This window comes from Canariomyces notabilis (genome assembly GCF_033297395.1).
Source record: "Canariomyces notabilis strain CBS 508.74 unplaced genomic scaffold N656scaffold_21, whole genome shotgun sequence".
Taxonomy (NCBI): Eukaryota; Fungi; Ascomycota; class Sordariomycetes; order Sordariales; family Chaetomiaceae; genus Canariomyces; species Canariomyces notabilis.
The window spans coordinates 206,973-224,946 of NW_027041843.1; the positions used below are offsets into that span (position 1 = coordinate 206,973).

The 17,974-nt window shown below is 55.7% G+C and overlaps 9 protein-coding genes across 9 annotated transcripts; 5 read left to right on the top strand and 4 right to left on the bottom strand.

Annotated features, from left to right (window-relative positions):
* Positions 1-682: 682 nt before the first annotated feature.
* On the top strand, positions 683-1,166 carry N656DRAFT_782117 (uncharacterized protein; the record flags this gene model as incomplete). The annotated part of the gene is made up of 1 exon (XM_064815701.1): positions 683-1,166. A coding segment is annotated over one exon (219 nt), but the record flags the coding sequence as incomplete, so codon positions are not given.
* A 770-nt stretch (positions 1,167-1,936) lies between these two features.
* Positions 1,937-3,755, bottom strand: N656DRAFT_770477 (uncharacterized protein; the record flags this gene model as incomplete). Its single annotated transcript, XM_064813779.1, has 3 exons — positions 1,937-3,170; positions 3,233-3,652; positions 3,712-3,755. 3 exons carry the CDS (start codon positions 3,753-3,755, stop codon positions 1,937-1,939), a joined length of 1,698 nt encoding a protein of 565 aa, XP_064667658.1.
* Positions 3,756-3,923: 168 nt separating this feature from the next.
* On the top strand, positions 3,924-4,898 carry N656DRAFT_297560 (uncharacterized protein). The gene is made up of 3 exons (XM_064809163.1): positions 3,924-4,206; positions 4,280-4,762; positions 4,857-4,898. The coding sequence occupies exons 1-2, from the start codon at positions 4,086-4,088 to the stop codon at positions 4,459-4,461; spliced, it is 303 nt and encodes a 100-aa protein (XP_064667659.1). The 5' UTR covers positions 3,924-4,085; the 3' UTR covers positions 4,462-4,762; positions 4,857-4,898.
* A 160-nt stretch (positions 4,899-5,058) lies between these two features.
* On the bottom strand, positions 5,059-7,142 carry N656DRAFT_782119 (glycoside hydrolase family 6 protein). Its single transcript, XM_064815702.1, has 3 exons — positions 6,425-7,142; positions 6,023-6,347; positions 5,059-5,962 (listed from the first exon to the last, which is right to left on the bottom strand). Exons 1-3 carry the CDS (start codon positions 6,864-6,866, stop codon positions 5,542-5,544), a joined length of 1,188 nt encoding a protein of 395 aa, XP_064667660.1. The 5' UTR covers positions 6,867-7,142; the 3' UTR covers positions 5,059-5,541.
* Positions 7,143-9,241: 2,099 nt separating this feature from the next.
* On the bottom strand, positions 9,242-11,244 carry N656DRAFT_782120 (uncharacterized protein). The gene is made up of 4 exons (XM_064815703.1): positions 10,509-11,244; positions 10,346-10,446; positions 9,937-10,292; positions 9,242-9,882 (listed from the first exon to the last, which is right to left on the bottom strand). Exons 1-4 carry the CDS (start codon positions 10,857-10,859, stop codon positions 9,698-9,700), a joined length of 993 nt encoding a protein of 330 aa, XP_064667661.1. The 5' UTR covers positions 10,860-11,244; the 3' UTR covers positions 9,242-9,697.
* Positions 11,245-11,545: 301 nt separating this feature from the next.
* Positions 11,546-14,298, top strand: N656DRAFT_831062 (uncharacterized protein). The gene is made up of 3 exons (XM_064818622.1): positions 11,546-11,653; positions 11,719-12,003; positions 12,062-14,298. The coding sequence occupies exons 1-3, from the start codon at positions 11,603-11,605 to the stop codon at positions 13,895-13,897; spliced, it is 2,172 nt and encodes a 723-aa protein (XP_064667662.1). The 5' UTR covers positions 11,546-11,602; the 3' UTR covers positions 13,898-14,298.
* A 362-nt stretch (positions 14,299-14,660) lies between these two features.
* Positions 14,661-15,836, top strand: N656DRAFT_782122 (uncharacterized protein). The gene has a single exon (XM_064815704.1). The coding sequence runs from the start codon at positions 14,816-14,818 to the stop codon at positions 15,605-15,607; it is 792 nt and encodes a 263-aa protein (XP_064667663.1). The 5' UTR covers positions 14,661-14,815; the 3' UTR covers positions 15,608-15,836.
* Positions 15,789-16,607, top strand: N656DRAFT_782124 (ribosomal RNA methyltransferase). Its single transcript, XM_064815705.1, has 3 exons — positions 15,789-15,837; positions 16,031-16,192; positions 16,305-16,607. The coding sequence occupies exons 1-3, from the start codon at positions 15,793-15,795 to the stop codon at positions 16,383-16,385; spliced, it is 288 nt and encodes a 95-aa protein (XP_064667664.1). The 5' UTR covers positions 15,789-15,792; the 3' UTR covers positions 16,386-16,607.
* A 40-nt stretch (positions 16,608-16,647) lies between these two features.
* On the bottom strand, positions 16,648-17,708 carry N656DRAFT_831064 (60S ribosomal protein l18; the record flags this gene model as incomplete). Its single annotated transcript, XM_064818623.1, has 4 exons — positions 16,648-16,838; positions 16,921-17,288; positions 17,355-17,459; positions 17,705-17,708. 4 exons carry the CDS (start codon positions 17,706-17,708, stop codon positions 16,761-16,763), a joined length of 555 nt encoding a protein of 184 aa, XP_064667665.1. The 3' UTR covers positions 16,648-16,760.
* Positions 17,709-17,974: the final 266 nt, after the last annotated feature.

Sequence of the window (17,974 nt, forward strand, 5' to 3'; positions counted from 1 at the left end):
GGCCTCTTTTTGTTGTTTTTTTGTTGTCAGTTCAGGAGTGGCGCGTGTGCGTTGGGGGCGGTTTTAATGGTCTTGTCGCGCCCCCCACCACCTCACCCTCCCTCTGTATGTGCGTAGTGCTGTGCTGCTGGTAGGCTGGATCCAACAGAATCAATTTGGAAGACCATACCTTGCGTTACTTCACTTGCACGTCCGCTAGAGTGTGAGTGGTATGGAGACACGGCATTTGCCGGCTCTAACTCAAATGCGATGCCGGCTCCAGTTATCGTTACGATGCACGGCGAGGATTCTTGGGAGGGATCGGCGGGTTAGCCGTGGCGGATTGCGCTTCGTGCTCGGCTTCTACACTATAGGTATTGGGCAATGATTATCCGTATTGAGAGTGGTGCATGGCGTGGGAAGGCGTTCGCCAGCTTTGGTATCTGCTCATTGGCAGCCTACTGATGCAAGAGGAGCCCAACCACATTCAGTAAATTATGCCTCGTCTGGATGCGGTTGGATCTCTGTTCACATTGAAATTGTGGATTGGTACCGTACTCTGTATACTGGCCCGTTTCTATCGCTGTAAGACGTTCGTGGAGGACGGCGGACGCGGGACGTTATTCTGATGCTTCTTTTACAGTCTTGCAAGGAAGCTGCGCATAAGAGGCTTCGTCAAGAAATAAAAAGTGTTAGCAATACCGGGGTAAGTGCGCATCAGGTATGTTACTAGTGTAGGTGTAACATCATGTACTGTACGTTGGTTTGCTGATAGGCAGACGCATAAGTATGTTTCTATGAAGGAGCTCCGGTGGATCTCCGGCATCGGGTCCGGGGTCGGGATCCATCGGGGGGCTGCCACCGGGGCGGCCCCGCCGGGGTTGTTGTATAGGCGGCTGAAATCTGTCACTTTAACAAAGAAATCAGGCGGATTGTTCCACTTCACAGCCTTACAAGTGTTTTTCCCTGGTCGTCGCTGCGCTGTCTTTGTATCGTCACAAGCTGCTGCTCATAATACATAAGCCATAAGCCGTGTGATGGAGGATAGGCTTTATGCTGGGATCCTTCTACAAAAGTTCCGATGCCGGCCGTTGGTCTGTACAAATCCCCAGAATCCAACGCGGATCACAATCGGCGCCCGCACTGCGTTATCAATGTATCATTGCCCGGCACCGCACTGTTGCAGCGCAGGACGGCGCAGGCCAGATTCAAGATGGAAATGGACTTTGTGATGCGGCTGATATTTGGTTCGGTACCCGGATCACACCACAAAGGCCCCCCACTGCTTCGAACCGAACCGTACACAGTAAGCCCAACAACCCGTGCCCATATGTATTCCGCCTGCTGCTTCCCGCGGATCGAGCCCGAGCAAGCGCCTATCCGAGATGACTTGCCCCAAGCGAACGGCGGGACTTTGCCTGGCGCCGCTGATGTTGGCTCAGCCATCAAACCGAATAATCTTGGTTGTAAACGAGAACACCCATCCAGTCTGTGATTCTGGCCATCTCCCAGCCGTTATGAGGACAGATACATACGGAGCACCACAGTAATGCCGTCGTGTATGAGGCCAAGCGCATGGACGTGTTGCTGCATGCGGCACAGCCTTGGATATTGAGAGTACGTAGGATTCTTCGTAATTCAGCCAACGGTAGACGCTTGACCGAGAGCGGGAAGACTACCCCGGATTGTGCAACCTTACACAGACAACAGTTGGTACTGCCTGTCACACAGACAAAAATAGCACTTTCATCGAAAAAAGGGTAAAGGTGCGGGCAACCGGGCGGAAGAGGGCTTGGATTGAGCCTCATGCTTAGTCAAGGCCTGTGAGAACGCCGTAATGTCTAAGTCCAAAATATGCAGCGAGGACGCCAGAGAAGCTGATGCACGGGCGAGGACTGCAATGCGTTGTGTAGTAAACCCGTCTGTATCTTGGCCACCAACAAGGGGCATCCAGATATTAGCACCTAATCTCGACGCCGCCATTACTCACCGTCAGGTACTTCACCCCCTTGTATGGCTTCACATGCTCAGCCAAGCCTCGACTCTTTCTGGGGTCAACAACAATGCTCTCCACCCTGATCCCGCTCGCCAGCCAGCCCTTGACGGCGAAACTAACCGAGGCCGAGCTTGGCATCAGAATCCTATTCTGCGCCGTCTTGCGCTCATCCTTGTCTGCCCCTCCCGTGTCCGTCGCTGCCGCCCCTGTCTCCTGTTTCGCTAGCGCGGCAGAGCTCTGGTACGGCTCATCATCGTAAGAGTAGGCACTGTGGTGGTGCCCCGCGTTGAATCCGAAACCGGTCGGGTCTGAGTCGTCGTCCTCGTCCTCAGCCACGTGCCCGACCACGGTGCAGCGCAAGACAAAAGAGGTTATGCCCTGGGCTAGGTCCTTGTTCGAAATGGACCACTCGAGCGCCCGGTCGCCGGGATTGTAGGTGGCATCACCCTTGCTTGGCTTGATCTCAGACAGGTTCCGCACGTCGGCCGGCAGCGGGACAGAGACCTTCAAATCGTAGAGCGATGGCGACGCCGTCGTCGCACCCGGCCCGCCTCCACCTCCTCCACTCCCGGCCAATCCCAATCCCCGCCCGGCGGGCTGTGTGCTCCCCGTCGACCCAAACACCCTGTTCACCTGCGCCCTGACCTCAAAATCTGACCCGGCCGGCCCAAGCCCCGTCTTAACCTCCAAACTCACAGGTAGCTTCAGCTGCTGGCTGGCTGCCGTCAGCGCGCTCCCACTACTACTACCAACCCCCTCCCCGCCAAGCGGCCCACCAAGAGGCATCAGATCGACCTCGTAGCCGGCTAGCGTAAATCTTCCATCCGGCGGCACGAAGCTCAGCAAACCGGGCTGCTCCCTCCAGCGGGCAAGGCGGACGCAAGGATGAAAAACGGGTAGGTCGAGGACGTTGCGCAGGTTGTGCTTGCCCGAGGGCCCCGTGAGCGTGACCAGGATGTCGGGCACGCCCGAGACCTTAGAGGTGAAGGCGATAGTTCCCGAGGCCAAGGCCGCGAGGGGGCGCCCGGAGGGGGCCAACGTCACCGACAGCGTCTCCACCACGTCGGCGTACAGCTCGTTGGACGTGTGCCGCACGTTGGCCCGCCGCCAGGGCAGCGCGGGCGTGTTGTTCTGCAGGTGGAGTAGGGAGGATGAATGTGATGGCGATGAGGTGGAACCGCTGAGATTGGGTTTTCTGTGTTTAACTGGGTTAGTAAATGGCTAGCAGAGGTGGTAGGTAGGTAGGCGGCTGCATACGTAGGCAGGTTGAGATTTCCCAAGAGCTTGTCCATGAAACCCTCCACTTCGACCAAGTCCCTCAAAGCGTTGGGCTCGGTGGTGCTGATGGTGCCCGCATCGCACATCTCGGTCAGGAGCTGGGCGGCGACATCGTAGTTGCTCTCGATCTTGTGGGCCAGCAGGGGCGCCCCCAGGAACTCCTCAAAGGCATCGACGACCCGGTGCAGGAACTCCAGCACGAGGAGCGGCTCGATCTCGGAAGACGTGGTCACGAGAAAGAGGAGGTTTGCGTGAGTAAGGCTGAAGACGAGGGTCGGCGGGTTTGTGTTGGGGAGATAGATGAGGTTCGGCCGTGGTACAGGGTGTTCGAGGTAGAGGGGTAGCAGGTAGTTCGCTGCGAGCGGGCGCGATGTGTATGTATGCGAGAGGACTAGAGTGCTGGGCCGGGGTCAGTCTACACCTGTGGACAATTCCTCTCATTGATAGGCCCTCCTTACTTGTGCTCGTCGTAAATGTGCAGCGCCTCGATGACACCGTTCATGATGGTTGAGGTAGTGGTTTGCTCTTTTTGAAGGCAGTTTCAGGCCGTAGTGCACTGTACTCCTAGGTCCAGGACTCCAGTTCAGTTGCTAGGCTCGCTGCGGCCGCTGACGCAATTGCAAGCAGGAGGGTTTAGGACCCACTCGGAGGTTAGCGGATCTTCATTGCGCTAACTTTAGTGGATCAACCCCCGGCCTAGACAACTCCAGAGTCCAGACGCTACCCGGTGGGTCTGGGCAGTTTCTCTCGAGTCTCACTCTCATCCCCATCACATAAGCCACCTCTATCCGTCCATCTGGGGTACCGCCAGTCCGATCGAGCGATTGAGCCGATGCCCGTTATGGCCCGGGACAAGGACATACCGTCAGTCCAGTCCTTGGATAAGCCGGAGAGGCTGCAAGACCTTCTCAAACAAGATCGCGGAGATGACTGCCTCCCCTGCAGGGTCGTGGGTACGTTGACCTGCCATTCGAGCCACTGCTCATTCGTTTGAAGCTCTGAGCTGCTGCTGAAATGAAAATTCAGGTGGCGGCGCTTTTCTAGGGCTCGCAGCATACAGCTACTTCTCCGGGCAGGCGCAGCTTGAGCAGCAAAGGGCAAAGATCCTGGCCAGCGGCTCCAGGTTCGGCATGCGCAGCAGGAGTTGGGCCATTACGGGCATATCACTCGGCCTCGCCTGGCTCGGCATTTGGAGGCTGGCCAAATGAGTGCGCTTCAGCTTTGCTCATGTACCGAGCTTGCGGCAAACACCCTCACACCTCACCCGTCGCTGCGTCGCAGTCATCAGGTGCGCGCGCAGCCAGGCATTGGCTCGCATCGCTCATCCATTGAGAGTGGGAGCATGTCTGGCTCACGGGCTTGGGCCTTAGTTGGCAGCGCAGTGTCTTGAACCAACACAACAGCGCGCGCGGCCGGCGACTTCGATCCTCAACAGATGGGTGCTCCGAACTCGCCGTCTAAGGCTTCGTTCTCTTGGGGCGATCAGCTAGGTTATGCTGCTCAAGCCATGTATAATATGTGTTCTTCTACGTGTATCTATACCCTGTTGTTCTTATGCACACAGCCATCCGCGCCAAGTTGCCATCGATTGACCGAAAACCAGGACACCTTCGAGCATTGGAGCAGGCTAAGAGGGGTCGGCCTACGGCTTCCGGTTTGATTCCACCGCGCTCCAACCAGACTCCGGCTGTCGGGACCGGAAAAGCATATGGCGCCGGCAGCTTGCTGCTCGTCGTGCCTAGAGTCACAACTGATCCTTTTGGATGATTCAGTACCTAGACGCTCTCCATGTGTATTGATGCAAACGCAATGGGGCTATTCGCCCTACTTTGGGACTGGTTCGAATTGTGTTTGACGTCAAAGGGGATTGATATCTCACCCTAACTCTGGCAGACTAGTTCGCAACATCACCTCTTCACCTCGTCTGTCCAAAAGACATCCTCTCATTTCTCGCATCCAGGATACGGTGGTTCAAGTACGGCGTATGTATGGATGCAGAAGCATCAGTGCTTGGAAAGATCACAGCTTACTTCGATATTGGCACAACCAACAATTTCCACAACACCGTTGCTATATACAACCGTTTGACACTGCTACACCAAAAGGGGATATGGCAGGTAGGCAGCCAAGGTACGGCGACAATTTTCCAAGCAACAGAGCGCCAGGGCGGCTCACTTGTTACCGATCCAGTCTCTTTTTCCTGTCCCCTATTTTCTTTCTTCTCCGACGCGGAACACCATCCTCGAAACGAGGCAACCCGACACACCGCACGCAAAACCGACTCTCGTTTAGAAAGGCGGCTTGGCGTTCTTGAGGAGCATCTCAAAGTAGGCCTGGTTCCACTGGCCGGCCTCGGGCGAGGGCTTGAAGGACTCGGTCTTGCCGCAGAAGCTGTCGTAGCGGGCGGCCGACGGGTCGCTGGTGCCGTCCGACTCGCCGCCGGGCTTGACCCAGACAAAGGCGTCGGCCAGCTCGAGGCCCGTGTTGGTCGTGAAGCGCTGCCCGAACCCGGCGCCGTTGATGTTGCACCAGTTGCCCCACTCCTCGCGCAGGCCCTGCACCGCGTTGCGGCCCGTGTCGACAATGGCGTGGTTGGGCATGCCCGCCGACCGCAGGGAGTTGCCGAAGGTGCTCACGTACGTCTTTTCGTTCTGGCACTGGTTGTACTTGGCGTCCGACTTGGTCGAGAACTCGCCGGGGCTCATGTCCCTGTGATTTTTCTTGGTAAGTCACCTGCGTGTGAGAGCAGAAAATGTTGCGGAAGCTTACCAGGAGTTCCAGCCAGCCACATTGGTGGCAAAACCACGGAGCTGCTTCGGGCTACCGGCGTTCTTGTATGCCTTGGCGAGTTCCTCAGCGCCGGGCTTGAGGTTGGCGTCCCAGCCGAGCCAGCCGCCGTGGCCGGCATCGAGGTACATGATGACGTTGGGAAGGTTGAGCTGCCTGAGCGCGTAGGCAACACCCTCGCGGTAGCCAGAAGCGCTCTGCTGGCAGGTTTGCAGGTCGCTGTTGGTGACCAGGTTGGGGAGCGAGTCGGGCTCGATGACGAGGGCAAAGGCCGTGTTGGGGTGCGCCTTGATGATCGAGACAATCTCTGTTCGCAGAGTACTGTGTTAGCACAGCTCATTCCGTTCTCCCATCTCTCGCGGTTCTGAATCAGGAGGCACTCACTGTCGATGTACTCGGTCTTGTACCGGCTCAGCTCGCCAACCTTGAGCTCGCCGTTGGAGGCCTTGGCGGCGCAGTCACGGCCGGGAAGGTCGTAGATGACGAGACCCAGGATATGGTCGCAGGGGACATCCTGAAGCGCGGGCTCCAGCTTGGCAATGTTTGCAATGGAGTCGAGCCACAGGAAGCTGCCAACATCGGCAACCTTGGCAGCAGCGGCGGCAAGGCTGGAGTCCGACATTTGCTGGACGGCCGCCTCGACCTCTGCGCGGTAGAAGCTGTTGGCATGGAGCGTGTACCTCTTGAACACGTTGGTGCTAGCATCGAGGGTGACGGCAGACGAACAGCCTGCAGAAGCCTGCCGGGGTTGCTGAGGAGTTGTGGGAGAAGGAGCGGCGATGGCCGTAGCCGCGAAGGCCAGGGCGGCAGACTGCGAGAACTTCATGTTGGGCAACAACAAACAACTTCAGACTGAGACGAGATGCCTGGTCAGTAAGGTCTCCTCCCGTCAAGCGATGGAGGGCAGCTTGTCTTTATACCGGGAATTAGTCCCCTTGGCGCTGCAGAGCATCCCTGACGGCAACCCGGAGTCTCTGAGGCGAGCATCGGAGCCATGCAATCAGGAAGACAGGGCCGCTGAGAGCGAGAGGCCTCGGCCAGGAACCTCCGAGGAAAGCTGGAGTGGCACCGAGCAGAGCCGGCTGGGATATAGGGTGCGGGGCAGCGTCTGAGTGCCGAGCCCAGCGAGTGGACAGCTTCCAGATCCCATCTCACCTTTCATATAGGGCCTCATTTGTTCTCAGTCGACCACCGCCGGTCCGGCCCTGGATTGGCGGCAAGGCCCATAGGAGCTTGGCTTGCGATTGGCAATCAAATTGTGGGGAATCGGGGTACCGTCCTGGTAATCTGGGGGAATTATCCCACCCTCATGCATGTCCTTTCGATCTGTCGCTCAGTTACACTCAAGGAAAGGGAGCCCCCATTACCCCTTGCAGCCATCGCAAGGCTGTGGAGAAACCCCACCCATGGTGGCCGCGGCTCGAGGCGCCCAGCCATATTGGAGGAACGGTTGGCTACAGTTTGAGCTAATATGCGGAGACAGGATAGGCACTCGCCATATTGCTCCGGGAGGATGAATGGTAGTCGCCTGGGAGCAACATGGCTGCCGCATAGACCTTGCCGGAAACTGGCCACACAGGATGGCAGTCTGGAAGCAGCCTTGAAGGATGAGTAGCGCCGAACCTTCGTTCCTTGGTTAGTTCGACTGGTCATAGGTTTGTTGTCCTGAGCTGTACATCTTGAATCGACTGAGCTCACAATCACTCCACATCGTCATCTGAACCAGATGCTTAACTGGGAGGGATCATCGATGCGGGGACCCCGGCCTGCTGCTGCGAACCATGAGCTGCCCTCCTCCACGGCCGTGTCATACCGGCTGACCTATGGAGCCAAGCGGCAGTTGATGGCTAAAATACGCCGTTATTTGAAACCGCGCTTCATCATTCGCGACGGTCCTATATGATACTCACATTAAGCCGCATATTATTAGCCGGAAGCCCAGCCCAGAACCACGGGAACAGCGGTCTTTTGCTCGGTTCCGCACGGCACGCCTCTGCCGGCCCAATACGACGGCTTTGTCGCCGCCTCGGCTAAACCGCCCGGAGGCCTTCTTGACAACGGAGCGACGACCGACAGACACCAAATAGGATCTCGTTCCTAAAAACCGCGCTCACGTGGAATCTAGATGGGTTTGGAAGTAGTGTATTGCTCGCAGACCTCAGCTCTGTCCCGCGCAGGACACAGAGACAAGACCTGAGGGCTGGTAGCGTGCCGTGAGGGATTGAGAATGCCACCCCTCTCTGATTCGACCGGCGGTGGCGATACTACATTATGACTCGGTTGGACAGGAGATATGTAGTTCAATTCAAATGAGTCTTGCTGACTCCGGTAGCGGGTTTCAGAATCCTTTCTGGTTCTAGGACTCGATATAGTCGGTCTCGGGCCGGATCCCTATAGCTGCGGAGCTGACATCGGTCCGGTGAGATACGTCGACGTCTATAGAGCTCTCCCCCAGAAGTGCCTACCTGTCTGATCAACAGCTCGTTTCGTGTTGGTGGACATCAACCTAGCTTTGTTTCTAGGCAGTCTTTCTGTCTTGAAGTTCAAGAACAGGAATTAGGTGCCATAGGGTGACGACCGCGAAGTGATCTATCAGATATGCGTGCTTGTCGCCATTGAGAAAATGATATATCCATGGCCCAATGGACCGCAAGTACAATGCGCGAACCCGACTATTCAATGCTCATACGACCGTCAAAAATGCTGGCTTAATAGCTGCCGGATATGAGTAGGATGAGAGCATAGAAGCTAGCATCGATGGCGAAAGCGAAAACTGTCCAACGTTTTCCTCGTCACAATGGGAAGATCATGCTGAGTCCAATCAGTCCAAGTGCACATGGGCTATTATAAGTCACAGTCAAAAAGGGAAGACCTAAAATTATAAAGTTCCAATGCTTTAGGCATCCATGAGGCGAGGGTGCTGGTAGTCAGAATCAAAAAGCAACATCTGGGTTCTGAAAATAATAGGAAGAAATAGATGACAAGAGCTTGAGCATGGTGTGCTTGATGTGTGCCCTGTGTCATGTGTGCTAGTTTCGAGGGAGGGAAGTGACACACCTTCCATAGCTCCTTCGAGTAGGCATAGGTACGAATGAGGTTTAGGCAACAATGCCTCAACACGGAGTTGACTGTTGAACTTGAACCCTTAAGCACAGTGAACACCTGGATAACCCTTCTCGAGAAGAAGATAGTCAAGGCTGTTAAACCTATCTAAGACTTCCCCTTCGGGCTCAATGCATTCCCGTCTAGCAAGGGCAAGAGACCCATCCTTTTGAAATATCGTCGCCTACCCTGTAGAAAGACAATCATCAGATTTGACAGATCTACCTGCAGTCGATAGATCGAGTGGATCAGTTGCTTTCCCTTGCTCTAAGTGAGTATTGCTCAGAATATCCTTGAGTTCAAGAAAATTCGTCGTTCCATCCTCGGAACTCATACGAAGCATTCGAATACGAGTCGACGTGCAACAGCGTCCCATTATACGGGCCATGTACGAGCTAGGGTACAGTCAAATGAAACCATTTTAATTCCTCTGTATGCGCCACCAATGAGCCTATTCGTACATACGGGTCTCCTAGCTGTCTCCGAAGCTACAAACCCAGGTTTTAGTCTACTTGGAACGGCTTAAAGAACGTGAGAAATGGTCCGCCTCTAGCCTTACATGAAAGGCGGCAGCGCAAAGGGATACCCGGCATTCTTTCCCCGGAAAATGCTGATGAGGAAGCTGTACATGACGAAAAGGATGGCAGCCCACACAAAGACGGCCACGCCCTGAGCCTTGGGGTCGCTTATCCTGGGAACTTTAATCGCCAGAGAAATTCCAGAAAGGGCGAGAATGCCATCTGGTATTGTCAGGAATGCCCGCAAAGAGAGAAATAGGGTGCCGGACGACTTACACATGGCAGCCACAATCTGGGTTTCGAGACCGTACTGATTCTGGAAGCCGTTTGCAAAGTACCTGATGCCTCCCTTTCCATCGCCGGCAACGTACGGGACATTCCTTATGTGGTTGAACATGTGGCCGCTCGTGAACAGCAAAATTGAGATGAGGGTTACGGCGGCCCAAACGGTACGGCTTTGGATGATGGGAAGGATGTAGGGCCAGGCGACGTAGGAAGCCGTAAGCCCTCCAGACAAGATAACAAATGTCGAAATCCATTTGACCCAGTTGATCGGCCGTTTGACAGGCGGGTGCGGGCGGTCGGGAAGATGGCGGGCAACCCAACTGTGAACCTGTTCTGCTTGTTGGGCCCTAAAGCCGACGTAAGACTCTGTCCTTTTGACCTGGTATCATATGTTGCTTACCCGCTCGTGAAGTCATATCGGATGGGATCGGGCGACGCAGCAGCGTGAGGGCCGACGGTGGGCGGGTACAGGAACAGCACCGGGGCCGTTTGCAAGCCCAGCTGTGCCATAGTATTAGCCATCTGCGCCGTCACGAGAGGATGGGAAGACTGGGTGTTCATACGCTCATAAAAATGTCCCTCCCATCAGCAAAATCCAAAGTCCCAAAGACAATCCGGGACTCGCCAGCCTTGTCTCCATTGACCCAGCTCCTGGACAGCAGATCCCACTCGGGCCCAAAATCGCGGCACATCTGGCACCCGAACCGAGGGTCCATGGCCGTCAAAAGGACGGCGACGGTGTAGTCGCGCGGGGTGCTGGTAAGCTCCCGGTACGTCGAGTCACCGAGCTTGACGGGCGTCGAGGAGAGGGACTTGGCGTGGTAGGTCTTGAAACGCTCTTCGCTAGACTTCCTCGCGGCGAGTGACCCGGCCGCGAGGAGAGAAACGGACAGAAAGGAGGGTAACCAGCGCATCTTCGCTGCCGTGTGTGAAACGCAGTGAATGAACCGGAAGTGAAGAAAAGTGTCCCTGTCGTTAAGGGCCAATTGCTCCCTAACAGATGCCGTCAAGGTTGTCGATGGGAGCTTGGCGGTTGATTGGGCCAGAGCTCCGCTGGAGTCAATCAAAGGTGTCCTCAAGGCCAGGCTAAAACGACAGCCCTCGGCCCCGCCTAGACGTTGTCCTCGGTACCTGGAGGATCTGTATCAACGGCGATCCATGCTCTCCAACAATAAGCTATACCTGAATGACTGAAGCTTATGTTACTTTGAGTATTATAAGGCGTGAAAAGTCAATCCCTCTTGTTCTGCCAATGACGCCGTTTTGTGGCTAGCAAGAGTCAGTAGTGAGAGTTCTAAGGTACGTTACGGTACTGGAGTACAGTACCTTCACTTGTCATCCTCACTAAACCCTAGGGTTAGCCGGCTCCAAGCAATGGAACCAAAGGCCTGTGCGCGGCAGCCGGCCGGCTTGGCACTGACGGCCCGACAGTCTGGCCGTAACCGCGGGGTCCATCCAGCTAGCTAAGCTGCTTTGGGAACAATGTTTACATCAAGCCAAGTGAGCGTCAATTGTTGTCTCGGACTGCATTCCTCTGACTTCGAACTACACCCGCTCTTCACATTGTCATCCGGCTTCACACTGCCAAGAAAACCCCTACTCAACCAGCGATCTTTTGTCTTTTGGTTTAACTCTCCTTTTCCGCTGCTGTGTCCACATGCCGCCGCTGAAAAGCGCGTTGCCATGTGTAAACATGGACTCTGAAAAGGTACGGTCTTCAACGATCAATCAGAGATGTAGCGCAAACAGTTCCTGACATTCAATTGATACTAGAAGACCGAGATCTTGCACGACCTTCAGCTGAGATACCGTCATAGCATCCATGAGTGCGAGCTTTTGATTAAGGACGAGGAAGCGCGTCGGGCTAAGCTGCGCGGCATGTTGCTCGGAGATGAGGCGACATCCCTGAAAGAACAGTTGGCGAAGAGAGATTCACGCCTAAAGGAGCTGGTCGACGCAGTCGAAGACACACGCATTCAACTAGAAGGCGCGCAAGAAAGGTGCCGCAGGCAGGATATCCTCGTGGCCTCGCAGGCCCGCCAAATTGCCGATCTCAAGGTATTATCACATTGCCAGTACTAGAATCTGCCGTTGCTTCTGACACCACCTTGAGCAGGACGAGCTTTCCGCGTTCAACGCCGTGTCTCAGGACTCGGCCAAGATTTTGTCCGAAAAGCTTGCTCTCTCTCGCGAAGTCGCCATTCTCAAGCCGGAGATAGAACATTTACGATCCCAGCTTGCGCATCAGAAGGATGTGCTTGCCGAAAAGTTGGCCTTGGAGCGCCAGCTCAACATGCTGGAAGTCGAGCTTGCCAATGAGAAACGGGCTATGCAAAAGATAACACAAAGACAGGATCTTGGGCAGCAGGATGAGGCAGATCTGCGTAAGCAAGTTCAAGAGCTGGAAAAGCAATTGGCGGGTGAGAGAAGGCTCGTCGAGAAAGTCAGGAAAGAGCACGAAGGGACGAACCGCCAAGCCGAGGAGGAATTGACATTGCTTCGTGAGCGACTGGCAGCGGCAGAGAAGAGCCTTGCGGCTGAAAAGCGCAGGGCTGAACAGGCACAAACCAAAACTGGCGCCGCGTCACAGATGCAAGAGGAGATAGAACAGCTTCGAGAGAGCCTTGAAGAGGCTCAAACGGCGCTTAGTGCCGAGAGGCGCGCCGTGCAGAAGCAGGCAAAGACCCAAGCCAGCGGGACTTCGGCCGCTGAGGAAGACATCACAAAACTGCGGCAAGAGCTGGCTGAGGCTAGGCAAGCCTTAATGAACGAGAAAAAGGAACAGGAAAAGCTGCGAAAATTAAGCGAGCAGGCCCAGACCGACGCTGAAGATCGCCAGCAAGCCCTGAGTGACAGAGTGGAGAAGCTTCGAAGCAAGCTGAGGGAGACGCGCGAGGAGCTCGAAAAGTGCCGGGCCGAGTTGGATAAAGCGCAAGACAGGACATCCAAAATTTCTACCGTTTCTACGACCACAGTGCCGCTTAAGAAGCCGGGCGCGAAAGGGAACGCTAAAAAGAAGCGGGCTCCTGATGAGATGAACATGGACGACAAGGTCCTCCTCACGCCAGGCAACATGGATGACCGGCCGAAACGCCCTCTTAAGAAGAGGGGTATCGACCTGTCCATGGTCACGGAGAAGTCCAACTTCTCCATCACCCCGTTCCTTAACAAGACCGCCACCATCACCGACACCTCGCCCAACCTGGCCGGCGAGGACAATACGCCAGTGCCCCGAGCCCGGGCCGCTACCGCTACCGCCGCTCGCGACAGCGAACCAGACCCAGCCAACACAGCCGAGGAATCCGAACCACCCAAGGACCCCGCTGTAAAAGCTACCGTAGCTGGCAAGACTCTTGTGGAGAAGAAACCGCGCGGCCGGCCACGGACAAAACCGCTAGCCGACTCTTCCGCTTCAAAGAAGAATCTGACCTCACGGCCAGTCAACAAAGCCCCGCGCGCCGAGCCGACCCTGGAACAGGTTGCCGAGGAGCCCGACGATGACAGCGCCGGTCAAGAAGACCAGGAGAACCGCTCAACAGAAGGCAGCACCAAGACCGACAAGACAACAGCAGCAACCGCCCCAGCCGAGCCCAAGAAGAAAAAGCGCAAGCTCCTCGGGTCCAACGCCCCAGCCACCCTGTTTGACAATGATGACGAGGGTGAGCGGGTGAAGGCTTCTGCTTCTTCTGCAGCTGCCGCCGCTGGTGCGGCTGGAATCTCCTCCAAGCGGCCGCCATCCGTAAAAGCTGCCGCTGCCGCTGCCGCTGCCGCTGCGGATGGAGAGGCAGCGGGAGGCGCTGCTGCCACCAAGGCTGCTGCTGTGGCCAAGACGGTGCCTGGTCGTGCGGTTGGCGGTGGGGTAGGCGGCGTCAAGAATGCCTTTGGCGCTGGCAAGACGTTTTCGCCGCTGAAGAGGGACCGGAGGGGCGTGGGTGCTACCTTCTTGGCTTGATGGCACTAACGCTTTGCCTTACTTACCTGGGTAAGGGATAGGCTGTCGTGAGGCTTTGGGGTGTAGTTGTATTGTACAGTAGCATGTTCGGGTTGGGATAGGGTGATTGCTGGTGGGTGCAGGTTGGGCTTGGGTGGTTGCATTGTTCGGCGTTTGCGGATTTTGTTCGTTTAGGTTTTGTGCTTTGGCTGGCTTGGTCTGGTCTGAGGTTGGGCTTAGGCTGGGGGCGTCGCTTCTGGTTTTGTCACTCTTACTGTTCATCAATATGGAGGTCCGTCTACCAAAATGTATTCCATCGGTTGATTGTCCCCAAGATTGGTGACGCGTTATGGTGGGTACTTGTACCTGCCCGGTTGATACTTGGGCTGTGGCTCGAGTCTGCTAGAGCTTGCTTGAAGGCTTCGTGTGATATGAGCCGGGTCTGCGTCGTCTTAGACAGTGAACTGCCTCGCGTGTTTTTGGATCATGATGATGCTGCCAATAGTGACGTGAGAGGTGATTCCCATGAGACCGTCGGCAGTATTGAGCGAATACAATCACCAAGTCTCTCTCACAAGAAGAAAGTTACAACGTGAATTTATGAGAAGGTTCAAACGGAAAGTGACGTTGACGAACAATACCCCTAACCTGAGATATTGAACTCACTACCAACAACCGAGGTTATGCTACTAAGGAAAAGGTCACACCGCTTAATGTGATATCCATCATGCTGAGTTCATATCAACATGCAACGGACTGAGGGGTTGTATGTATCAAGACAGCAAGCATACTGAATTCTTCACTTAACCACACGCTCAACACATACGATTCTTTATCTCACAATATTCCTTCCATTCACATCCATAACCAGAACTAGAAAGGACGATCACGTTCCAAGTCTCTTGCTTATGCGGTAACACGTTGCAAAAAGCCGCACTTATGCAGGCGCAATGGACCCGGGCGCCGTTTCGCCTGGCAGGGCGTTCATGTCCGCGGTCCATCTACAATACAGGCAGCTCACTCCCGTCCACCGCCCTGCCAACATCCATCCTCTCCGGATTTAGTTCGACGTTACAGCCATGGCCCTCACCACTCCCAACCCATCTAATCACCCGCCCCTCGTCTTCAGCCTCGTCCCGCTGGAAACAGCGCCAGGGGGCCGACCATTTTGCGCGCGAGGCCCGGGTGATGGGGCTTAAGTCGCGTGCCGCCTTCAAGCTCCTTGAGCTCGACGCCAAGTACCACCTCTTTAGGCGGGGCAAAGGGCAGGTTGTTGTGGACCTGGGGTTTGCGCCGGGGTCGTGGTCGCAGGTGGCCGTGGACCGGACGGCGCCCGACGGCCGCGTCGTCGGCATCGACATCATCCCCGCGCAGCCGCCGCGCGGGGTGAGCACCATCCAGGGCAATTTCCTGTCTCCCGGGGTGCAGGCTATGGTGAAGCAGTTTCTGCTGGACGGGGAAAAGAGGAGGAGGGCGGAGTTGGCGGCTGGAAAGGGGAAGGGGAAGCCGGCTGAAGCCGAGACCGAGACCACCGGCGAGGAGGACGCTGAGGGTGAGGAGAGCATCACGGACCGCCCGAGTTACATCGACCTGGAACGTATGGCCGCGCTCGACATCGAAGTCGGGTCAGTCTCACCCTCATCCTCCTCCCCCACGACAGCAACAACAGACAACACCATTTCCAAGGATGTCAAGTCCAAGCCAAATCTCCGGTTGGTAGACGTGCGTTGACCCAAGCCATCTCGTCCGGTCCCCCAGGATCCGTTTTCTGAAACGCAAGACCCAAGCAACAACGAGCCCTTTCACCTAACTGGTCTAACTCGTGGGAACAGGTAGTTCTCAGCGACATGTCAGCACCCTGGCCCCAGACCCACGGCTTCTCCATCCGCAGTTTGAGTAACCCGCATATCAGGATGATGAATACGAGCGGCGTCGCCTTTCGGGACCACGCCGGGAGCATGGTAAACCGCTGCCCTCCTTCTTGCCCCTACCCCCAACTTTCCATCCCTCCCTACCCCACACCGTCACCCCTCCTCCTCTCATATCCAGATACCCGCACCGAATAATAAATGAATCACATCCATAACCCCGATATTCAAGCTTCCCCTCATGCTAACCACACCGGTCCCTGCCACCTCGCACCCCCAACACCAGGACCTCTGTAGAGCCGCCCTTTCTTTCGCCTCGGACACGCTCAAGACGGGCGGGAATTTTGTCTGCAAGTTCTACCAGGGCGCCGAGGACAAGGCGTTTGAAGGCTTGCTCAAAAAGATGTTTGCGCGAGTGCACCGGGAGAAGCCCGAGTCGTCGCGGAGCGTGAGTAGCTTTTCCATTCTTTTTTGGATTTTTCTTTTTTTTTTTTTTTTTTTTTTCCCCACGACAACGGCTGGATTTGATCTTGTCTGTGAGCATGCTGACACCAGGTCAGGAGTCCAAGGAGGCCTTTTTTGTAGCGCTCAGAAGGAAAGGAGATGTCAAGCTCGAGGATATTGACCAGCCTGAATCATAGTTGGGAAAGTATCCGGATAGTTTGCGAGGAGAGGTAATACCCCAAGATCCTACTTGTATGTACAATACATACCTAGAGCACATGTATAGTATGTCACGATATCTGTACAAATAGATTCACAATCACAGCATTCCGATAGGGAGGGTTAGCCGTAGGGCAAATGGCACTTCGTCATTGGTAGCCATGGCATCAGCAATAGCGCGCCAGTCAATTCCTTTTTCATGCCGTCCGTTCGAAATAAACAGGGAAAATGACTTTTTTTGCCCATATGCTGCCAGTAATGACAAGCCCGGAAAGCACATGCCCAAACCCATTGCCATGCAACCGAGAACCCCACGCCATGTTGCCCCAAACTCCCTCCAAGGGTATCCTCCTTTAGACCTTGAAGCCACGAGACCTTCTGCGACCACGGGCACGCTCGAACTTGCGGCCCTTGGACGCGACATAGGGCTTCTGTTTCCGGTGTCAGTCCAGTTCTCAGGTTCCAAGCCAGATACCGGCGCAGAAGGTGAGCAAGAGGGAGAAGGGAACCAACCTTGTGCTTGTGGGGACCGAAGCCAAAGTGCTTGACGGCCTCACGGGCATTCTTGGGCCCGCGGAGCAGCAGGGTGTTGGCGCCAGTGGGCTTCTCGAGGGCCAGCTGGTCGAGTGTCAGGGTCTGGCCGCCGGCAGCCGTGATGCGCGCGCGGGCCGTGGCCGTGAAGCGCAGGGCGGCGATGTTCATCTTGGGGACCGTCAGGAGGCGATTGTCATCGGTGACGGTGCCGACAACCACAACCGTCTTGTTCTCGTTGCCGTTCTTGAGGTTGGCCGCGATGCGGGATAGCGAGATGGGCGGGCGGTTGATGCGGCTCATGAACAGGCGGCGAAGGACCACCTTGTTGAAGGGAGCATCGGTGCGGCCTGCAGATGGCGGTGAGCACAATTTTTCGAGCTTTTGGCGGCTCAAGGCCTGGGAACAAAACTTACGGGCCAGGAAGCGGTAGAGCTTCACCAAAAGCTTCAAGTAGACATTGTCGCTCTTGGGGGCCTTGCGGTGCGTAGACCGCTCGTGGTGCTTCCGCAGATCGATACCTATTACCGGGCGAGGACTCCAGTCAGCCTTTTGGTTCTGGTATGCTCATTTTGGCGCGCTCAACCGGTAATGGATTGTCTCTGAGCTTCCGCAGGCTCTTCTCGCGATTGAGAAGAGGACTGACAGCAGCGCAACGACGACGAATCTCAACCAGGAACGGAGATGCCATGGTTCGCAGAGAGAAACGGTATTTCCGAATCTCTCCACTCGCACACAAAGGCTTCTAAGAGGCCTGTTTACGTACCCATCGTGACGGTGACTCGCGGATTGTCGACGGAATCCGAGTCGATGGGAAATTCGTTGGGCGATGAGTGGAAAAAATGGTGGTCCCAGATTTTGGAGGGGATTTTGGTGGAAGTTTCTGTGCGTAGGCGGTGAGCAGCGGCAGTTCAGCGTAGCTCTGCGAGGCAGCCCCACTCTCCTTTGCTTGTGGGGATTCTGGGAATTGGGGAATTCACACTTGACCCTGACACTTGACACTCCAGATTTCAACACTTCATTGCTTCGAGTCGAC